General features: G+C 37.1%; 1 protein-coding gene across 1 annotated transcript; it reads right to left on the minus strand.

The window, feature by feature from the left end:
- Positions 1-1707: 1707 nt before the first annotated feature.
- LOC311066624 (taste receptor type 1 member 1-like) lies at positions 1708-5564 on the minus strand (the record flags this gene model as incomplete). The annotated part of the gene is made up of 5 exons (XM_084087905.1): positions 5292-5564; positions 4403-5149; positions 3990-4202; positions 2827-2947; positions 1708-2624 (listed from the first exon to the last, which is right to left on the minus strand). The coding sequence occupies exons 1-5, from the start codon at positions 5559-5561 to the stop codon at positions 1708-1710; spliced, it is 2268 nt and encodes a 755-aa protein (XP_083944031.1). The 5' UTR covers positions 5562-5564.
- Between the last annotated feature and the right edge of the window lie 4479 nt (positions 5565-10043).

The raw sequence follows: 10043 nt of genomic DNA on the forward strand, positions 1-10043 counted from the left end.
CAGTGCTTTGTTTAATAATAATGGTTTTCCTTTGTCTTACCTTCTCCTCTGAGCTTTCTAATAGGAGAGGCCCGCAACCAGGAAGCCACCATATATACCATCCTGAGGGGGAGGAGTTGAATTGAGAACGTTTTTGCATGTTTTTACTAAATGCTTATGGGTTTTTTTGTAGTTGAAATAAAGCATGATGAAGAATCTATGAAGATTCTAAGTTAAACTTAGAATTTCCAGTTTGTGATTGACTGAGGGTTGTCATTGGACTGTTTGAATATAGGGGGAGGAGCCTGATCTATAAAGAGAGTCCAAATGTTTGATGAAGGGAACAATAAGGAAGCATCCAACTGTTTTTTGTAGCTATTGTCAGGTTGCAGAAACTATAGAGTATGTGTTGTTGAGTTGCAGACAATATGAAGAACAGAGGAAAAAGATGATGGAAGAATTAGGAAAAGTTGGAATAACAGGGACAGGAATGAAGGAACTACTGTAAAGTGGGGAGAATGAACAAAGCAGAGGAAGTTTTTTAATTTTTTTAACAAGAACAGGTCTGATGAGAAGAATATGATGTAAATGGACACGACAGGAAAATAAATCCATAAGATGGCAGTAGTGCAATGCTAATGGATGCAAGCTGCCGTTGATTTTTGTTATGTATTAATTGTTATCTTTATTGTTCCTTTTTTTTTTTGTAATTTTTTTCTTATCCTGTGTTGGATGACCATGGTCCCTGTTACCAATTTTTTTGGACCATGCCTTGAATTGGCTTGAATTAAAGGCACACCTATGCAGTTTCCGTTTTTCTCAAACAGCGACCCCTAGAGTCGCTGTGGAGTACTTGTATTTAACGTTAATGTTGTAAATACCACTCACGCAGAGCCGTTTCTGCACTCTTCCGACTGCACTTTCTTCATTTTATTCGTGGACTCTGCCATGATTCATGTCTGAAATGCGTGCTAGTGTCTTCCATAGAGGTTGCTTCATATGTTGTTGATATATGTGACATCGTGCCGTAAAGCAAGTCGTGATTCTTGCGAGATTTGTTGGGGTGCCACCTCTCAAACTTTTTTTTTATTGATGGTTTTGCCCTACTAAGAGTTTGTTTACCATCGAAATGATTTCAAAGCTGTTATATTAAGGTACAAATCTTGCATAGTGTGCCTTTAAAGCCAATTCAAGAGTCTTCAGAGTTCTTGCTGCCTGCCTAGCCACTGTCAAGACCTCGTTATAACAATTTGAGTTGATTTTTAAATAAAGACTGCTGCACTTAGATCCTGTTTCATCTCTGCTGCAACGAACAGTGACAACATCAAAGATACAAAACTGATAATCCAAACCTTACAAATCTATATTGATTGCTTAGAGTTGTGGAAGTTTTGAAAATGTTCTTTATTACATGTAAAAAGCAAGCATTTGTGTTTACATTAACACTTAAGTGTAAATGCTAGTATGTGAAGAACACTTGTATAAATATTAAAATTATTCTCTTCATAAATCACATGTGCTAAAGTGTAGAATAAACCCCAGAATGTTTCTTCCTTCTCTACTTTTACCGTGTGTGTATTTAAGATTGTGGTAACATAATAGTGAAGGATCTAATGCTAACAGCTTAACAAGGTTTACTCCCAAGTAGAGGGGTTTTCAGAGAGCTACAAATCCTCCAACTAATGGCAACTGCAATTCCCTTGTGGATCTGCATCTTTGCATTGTGGTCTAAGTCCTACTAATGGTTTGGGTGTAATTCTGAATAGATGTTTGAAAGTATGCAGGAGTGTTCTTTTGAGGTTGGAATATTATAATGTAAGATTTCGTTATGAAATAGCTTAAGAGAATTCCATATATACTAGATATCTGGGCCATTGCATTCAAAAGCATGATGTACTTGCTTTTGACAGAGAGGTATGCTGTGAAGTACACAATCCAGCTTAGATAGTACAAAATGAGACTGAAAGTTATTGATTTGGCCATTGACTTTCCCATGTAAGAAAACAGGAGACACAGGAAACCAAGAAACCAACTTATAAACACAACTATGGTAAAGGTTATAGTGTTCCCCATTTCACAGATGAGCATAATTTGATCTTTAAAAGTCCATGAGTCAGCGATGGGTTTGTCAGGAGAGACAGTCATCCATATCACACAAGAAATTAAATGAATGGCAGAAGAAAATGCAATGAAGAGCCACTGTCCATTGTGCTTTACCCAAAGGCTGTGTACCCTAGGGAACTGAGCAGCCATTTTAAAAACACAAATGATTTGAAAGGAACCGACAGTCAAACACGAAAGACAGACAGTGAAGAAAAATGCAAAAATGGCATTTCTCAGGTGGCAATGTACAAATGTGGGTTGTCCAAAAAAAAAGTATACACTAATGGAAGACATGATCAAACATATCAACATAAGAAGACACATGCTACCACCAGCAGACCTCACCACTGGTGTGTTGTAATTATAGGTGAAAAGGCAAAATATGGCAAAAAGGAGAATAATTAGGCATGTGGCAGAAACCATGACAGCGATGGAGGAGATTTCTGTGAACTGAAGATAGACAACAGAACGTGTCTTACATGCCGCGCTGCCCTCATCAGACCATTCACTCTCTGCACATGGAAAACAGGTATAGGGGTCCCCTGAGAAACAATAAAATAATATGAACGTTTAGTAATACCATTTTGCCAAAAGCCATAATAATAGTAAGTGGATGTAGGAAAATATTGTCTTGAAATCACACTTCAAAAAGTTTCCTATATTCCAAAAGCATTGTGGTGATAGAATGGACTAAAGAAACTTAAACACAAAGGTGTTACTGACCGACACCTATAGCATACTTACGAGAATAATCCACATAGCTGTTACGCGGGCATTTTTTACATGTAAAACAGCAACTATGAAAACCTTCAAGTTGCCTTGAAAATCCCTCCTTACACTCAACAGAGCAGTTTGAGAAAGGAACCTTTAAGGAATGGGAAAACGTGTTATTAAAGTTACAAATTTTCTCAATCAATTTTACAAATTTCTCCAAACTAAGACCAGTGTTCTCAAACAATTAATACAGCCTAAACGCTATGTTCGTCTATATATGGATTGCAAATTACAGAATACAAATAATGTAATTCCCTTAACTATCATGACTTTGCCTTACATAAGAGACCATCTGTGAAAACAGAGCAAACAAATAATAAATGGCAAATGGCAAAAATAGTGCATGAGAATGTAGACTGGTCTGAGGAAGAGTAAGGGTGGAATAGGTGAAGAGTAAAGGGGAAGATTTCCAAAACTCGTTCAAGAGTCGGCAAGATGAGATGAGAGCCACTCTAATAGATGAATCATGGGTTCTATTCTGTAGTCAACGAAAACAAAAAAGAAGGAATGTCATTGGTCAGTGTTTGTCTTAGGGTTAGGCAATATCCAAATCCACCATTCATTGTGGGTTAGAAAATCACCTACATTTCGTGATGATGCTGCGCTATATTCTTCATTTCTGATTCCATTTGTTAGATATCTCCTGGAGATAGAGGATGTTCAACCACAACCTCTATGTCAAAGTAACTCTTCTCCAAGCGGCCTGCAGAGATATTGAGGCATATATCTGCCAGACATGAATTCAAGTGAATTCACACTGTCCTTTCTTTAGATACATAGCTCAAGATAAACAATTGGAAAAATATCTCCATTGTGTCATTCTAAATTAACTTTTTCAATTATAGGCCTATACTTGTGTATAAGTATGTAATTAATAGAGAACAGTTCAGTAGGTAACATAAGTATTTGCTTTTCAGGTGTTTTTCAATGACAATTTTCTTTTTTTTTTCTTTTTTTATGTGAATTTGCTAGATTGTTCTGGTATTTGTTTGAGCATATTGACCTTTGTTTGGAGAAATATGTATAACTGATTGAGAATTTTTTTCAAACTACAAAGCTAAATATTTAGAGAAGGATCACCAACAAACAAACAGACAAACAAATAAATAAATAAATAAATAAATAAGGCTTACAGAATCATTATTACTCCAGGGTAAAAGAGAGTTGTCAATGGTAAAAGTAATTTCTGGATATGTATCATATGTGCCCACCAACTCAAACTGTGGAGAATTTACTTCAGTGTGCCAAAGCACAACTGCGTAACTGATGGTTGGATCATAATTATTATCGTATTTCACCTGGCGGCCATTGAGTGGAAAATCCAGCTTTTTCATTTCTCCCAGAAGCTGTTGTCAAGTATGTTCAAATAAACAAGAAAAATAATTGATAATAATATTACTATGACTTTATTGACATAATATGCAATTTCCTTAAAATATAAACATTGTTAATTATTTAATTAATTAAAATATTGCTATTAAAATAATGAATATTGAATGTAGTTACAATTATTGGTATGTTAATGGATTCAAATAAATTCACTTACCATGTATGGCTTAGCCACTGTGTTTTTGTGGCATTTATTCATGTCACACTGCAGAACCTTATGTAATGCATGAGCTACGGTATATATAGCGGCATAAATAGCAAAGGAAAATGAGGGATTCTCATTTATAATCTCCTCTTTGGTCAACAATATGCAGTAATCACAAATTTGATTACATGTCTTACTATTACTCTTGACTTCACTCTCAGGTTTGTAATTAACATTAGTTGTTCCCCTGTCTTTATAGATGAATTTATCAAATCCAGGTAATGACAACAATCTCTCTGTAATGCCAATGACTGTACCAATATTCCTAATTCCTGGCTCTCTTGGAAGTTGTTGATTCATAGACCATGTTTCACTTGCAATCCATACTTTGTCTCGTATGTTCTCTAATATGGCTGTTTTGATTATGTTGATTGCATATTGTGGTACAGCGAAAACCACAATGACATTGATGTTAAGCATATCAATCTTTTTAAGTGTTAGACTGTAGTTTGCATTTAAGCTTAAAGCCTCTTGATAGGCCAAACAAATGCCAGTGTTGTTGATGTACTTGTTAAACAGCTTTAGTCCGTCTGAACTGTAATTGTCTTGGCTACCAAGAAAGGCAACCCAGTTCCATCCAAACCATCGTATGATGTGAATAATCATCTCTATCAGGTCTTTGTTGCTGGGCACTGTTCTTACAAAAGATGGATACTGAAGTTTATTGCTTAATGCATAGCTGGAAGCTCCATAATTCACCTTTGAAAGAGAAGAAACACTATTATTATAAACAATTAATTTAGCATATTATAACCTGGTTGTTCTAAACAAAGACTAGAACGTGTATACGTTTTTTTAATGTAAACTGTTAAAATTGTAATGTAAAATTGGTCAAATTTACCAATGGCATAAGGTCCATTGTGATCAGTGGGGCAATTGTAATAGTTCTTGTGCTTCCATATGGCCCTGTTAAAGCAATAACTTTAGGCTGATAGTTGTTGAGTTTTTCTTTAGGTTTTACTGATCCATTATTTGAGATAAAACTTAAGACTGAACGGAAATTCTTTGTATTAGAACAATGGTCAAAAATGTCATAGCCTAGAGATACATTGGGCAGAAGAGTGGTGGAATTATTAATTTCTTCAACAGCAAACCTCATCACTTGCAACATCTGATAGCCAGATATTGAGGAACTGTGCCTTGAAAACATCAGTTAGGAAGTTAATACTATAGCATGTCATTGAAAATTCAGTTTAGAAATGTGAAATGCTGTTTTGCAGTATTGCGTAATGATAATTCCAGACTGATAAAAGGTCCTTGCTTACCTGAAACATTCAGTGGTCTCTGGGGTGATAATGGGTGTTACATGATCAATTTCATGTAAAGCGAAAAGGCCACCCAATAAGTAATCTCCTTCCAAGCTGAACTAAGATTTTGACCAAGAAACTTTGAAAAAGAAACAATTACTGAAGCCCAAAAGGAAAACGTACAAGTTATTGTGAAGCATGGTTTAAGATGGACCGTTAATCTTGAAACAAGGCTGTGTAGTGGCTGGCCGTTTGAGAGAAATCAGGCTGATATACTACATTTAATTTGCTTAAAACACACTTCTGTTTGCTTATACCACTATATTCAATGATACGATTGCCTATTTCCATATCTAAACTCACAAAGCTTGTGTCAGTCAGTTATTAAGTAGAGCATTACACCACAAACGTCTCCTCATACATACATTTACAAATTAAATTCTTGTGAAACAAACTGTACCCATCTTACCTCTCAGCAGGGGTTTTACAGGTGGAATAGAGTCAGGTTTCCCAGTTAGAGGTGGAGAGGAAATACAAACAAATTACTCTGTGATGATGTATATACATTCTGAGATTTTATGCAGCTTCTGTTGAGGTGATTACTGTGTTGTTCCATCACAATTTGAATATATATATATATATATATATATATATATATATATATATATATATATATATATATATATATATATATACATATATAACAGCTTTTAATTAACCCAGTTCCTGCATACATTTAAATACTTTTGCATATGACTATAATCCAGATTTGTCATTCAACAATTGTAACATTACACCATCAGTGTCACTTACTGACAGACTTCTAAGAAAGTATAATATATGCATTATATTAGAACCAGATTTTCCATTATGTATTATAATGTACTGCATTGTACTACGTACAGACCTGGTCAGAATTGGCACCCTTGGTAAATATGAACAAAGAAGCCTGTGAAAATAAATCTGCATTGTTAATCCATTTGATCTTTTATTAAAATAATTCTCAAAAATGTAACCTTTCATTGAAGTAAAATATCATTTTGAAATAAATGTTTTTCTCTAATACACATTGGCCACAATTAATGGCACCCTTTTATTCAGTACTTTTTGCAACCTCATTTTGCCAAGATAACATCTCTGTGTCTTCTACTATAATGCCTGATGCCGCAGTATATTTAATTGTACACATGGGGTACTTTTTTTTTTTTTTTATCCCTTTGTGCACCAAAACCAACTTTAGTGTTTGCTGCAAAACAGCAATTTTTTAGTTTAATCTGACCATATAACCCAGTCCTTTTTAAAGCACCAGTTGAATGTACATTTAAATAGTTTATTAATCATTTACTTAGCACTTTTAAATTTGCTTTGATGTCAGGTGCTCTGGCTCCCGGCAAACATGTGACTACGGTGGCTGGTGTCTCTATTTCACACATTCAACAGGATTCACAGTGGGTGTTTCACTGAGTGGGGAGAATCTGTTTGATGTTGTAATCGGAACGGAAGAGCGGTGTTTTGTCCCGTGACTACAGCGTCTCACCGTCACTCAACTGCCCTGCTGCACGGGCTCTACAGCCGGAACCGAACAATGTACAGAGTTCACTAAGCTAGTCACATCCAAAGCAGTATCTAAAGCCCTTGCACTCTTACAATTTAACCTTGAATTAAAGTTTGGATGCGTGTCTCTAGTTCTGAAATCTTCTCCGTCAGCCTGACTATCTCCCTGCATTTATCACATGTAAATCCTGTGCTGACAGAGAAGGCTATTGTGATGACGAGGCAGAGACATTCGGATCCATGTGCAGATACTTTATTGGAACACACAAGTAAACAGAGTAAACAGACACGGTAATGCAGAAGCACTCAGGGGAAGTCCAGAACTCGTAGTCGATATCAGGCAAGGGTCGGGGCAGGCAGCAAACGTTCATACAAATGTCCTTGGAAACGGGCTAGGATCGAGAACCAGGAAATACTTGTGAATAACTGTAGAATGCTCAGAGTTGTACGCCGTGGCAGAAACAAGACTTCGCAGGGAACAGAGGGGAGCGGGGTCCTGATAAAGGGAAGTTGAGTGAGAACAGGTGGCAGTGATAATGAGGATCAGACAGGGATGGAAGGTGATGAGTGTGATGAGTTCTAGAATTCAGGGGAGAGTGATCTAGAGAAACCAGGAGGTGGCGTCGTTGAGCACACCATGACAGCTATGCTATACATGTTACATGAAGTGCAAGTGACAATGAGAGGAGAAGATGACATGACCCACTGTGTTTGTTGACTGATCCTACTCACCATAGTTTGTTTGATGAATGTGTAAAAGGCACGAGAGAGAAAAAATTTTTTAAATAAAGAGCGCATGGATGGCACGCTAACAGGCAAGCGAATTACTAGCGTGTTGTGCTAGCAATAACGATTTAGATTGAAGCTAGCGATGTCAGGTTAATGTGTGATGTTGAGTATGTTATATTTAACAGTATAAACAACAAGGAATGATTGTAAATGATTCAAAACAGAAAGATATACAAAGCTTACAGACGCAAACCAACTCAACAGCAGCCAAGAAATGCTGTTGAGATGCTACTTCAGTTCTTTTTATGATTCCAGTGGTGTCTCTCTTGGACCCTGGCGGTCGGCCCCTCTCTCTCAAGTTTACGAGGTGGAGCTGGAACTGCTCAGTCCAGGTGGCCAAACACCGTCCGCTCTTGGGTCCAAGAGGCACATCCAAGGAATCCTGTCGACTACAGCAAATTGTGGAGGCAAACAAAATTCTAGCACTGAATAAGAGACAAACATTTTCAATTGTCTTTGAGGTTTATTTTCTTGCAAGAAAAGGACAGCAGTCATACAGTCACACAGAGTGGCTGTAGAGTGTGACAGTGAAAAGAGGGCATCCTTCCTCCTTTATAGTTTTGACTCCCAGAATGTTGTTTTTCTAGGCCAATGATGGTATTTTCAACCATACGTGCAACATTCTTAGACTTGTTCATCATATTGTATCCTTGAGTGGAGGTCCTCCTGTCACGTACCCACAACTCTTTACTATTCCAATAGAATTCCATATTAGAATAAGGTTTGTGTGTGCTCTTTTACTGTCATATGATGGTCACACACAACTTAAAGATAAAATGTCTTCCACAATTATCATTACTAACATATACAGTCTAGGTTGTGCATTAAGTTTTGCAAGAATTTTCTTTAGACGATTCACTTCCTGGTTCCTAAAAGCCTTTGCTTTTTCAATAAACTGTAACACATCAGGGAAATATTCTTCAACTTCACAAACTGTTCTTGCATTTTTTGTCACTTTGAGAAAGGACTTTATATCCTCCACACTGTAAGACCGGCTGGAAAATCCACTCTGAAGTAAATTACATGAAACGCTACATTCAGAGAAATCGCTTTCACTCTCTGTATCAGTTGGACTAAAGTCACAATCACCCATTCTTTTCGCCTGTTTACCAATATGACGTTGCTTTAGTCTTCTCTTTTGAGGCGTTTTAAAGGCACAATCTTCTGAATCAAACACAGAACACTGATTCCCATCGAAACCCCGCTGAAAGTTGCTCAACTGCTACGGCCGAGCCGTCGCTGTTTTGCAACTCGTTCACCTGACCTGTAGACTGATCACTCACTGCGGATACTTTATATTTCTCCGCCTCAGCGGCACCCACTCTTCACTTCAGTAGTCTTATCTGCCAGCAGAACTTCTGTTACTCTTTCAGCGTCTGCTATTGGTACCAATTTTTGAGCCATACTTGTTTCAGTGACCTCAGCAACAGTAGGTAATGCAGCGGTAACATTCTGCATTTCCTCATCATCATTTTTCTCACCATCATCAGTGGATGATTTTTATCAGTCTTATTCAATTTGCCTGGACAAGCGCAGATAAAAATGACGTTATAAAACTCGTCATGAGGAAATTTTAAAGACAGATCTAATTCGCCCAGTTTTTCTTGAAGAACCAGTTTGTTCAACAGTTTGCTGTTCATGCGAGACACAGACAGAATGTTCTCAGGCCCAATCACTTCTTCTACAGCCAGACTCCACTCTTCTATACTGACCGCTGAGTCTATTTTTACACCTTGATGGCGCGTCAAAAAAATCAAAACTCCCGCTACCTGGGGCAGCCATGCTCCCAGAACAAAACCGGGAGCAGACACCCTAGAATATTATACACCTCCTTACCCTCCCAACTAAATTAATAAAGCAAAACCTAAAAATTAAATCACCAACAAAACAATTTAAAAAAAATTATTAAAAGAGAGAGAGAGAGCGAGAGAGAGAGAGGGTGACTGACTACATCTGTCATTATGATTGTGGAAAAGTTTATTGAGTGTGGACTTTCTGAACTT

This window comes from Abramis brama (genome assembly GCF_963993115.1).
Source record: "Abramis brama genome assembly, chromosome: 16".
Lineage (NCBI taxonomy): Eukaryota > Metazoa > Chordata > Actinopteri > Cypriniformes > Leuciscidae > Abramis > Abramis brama.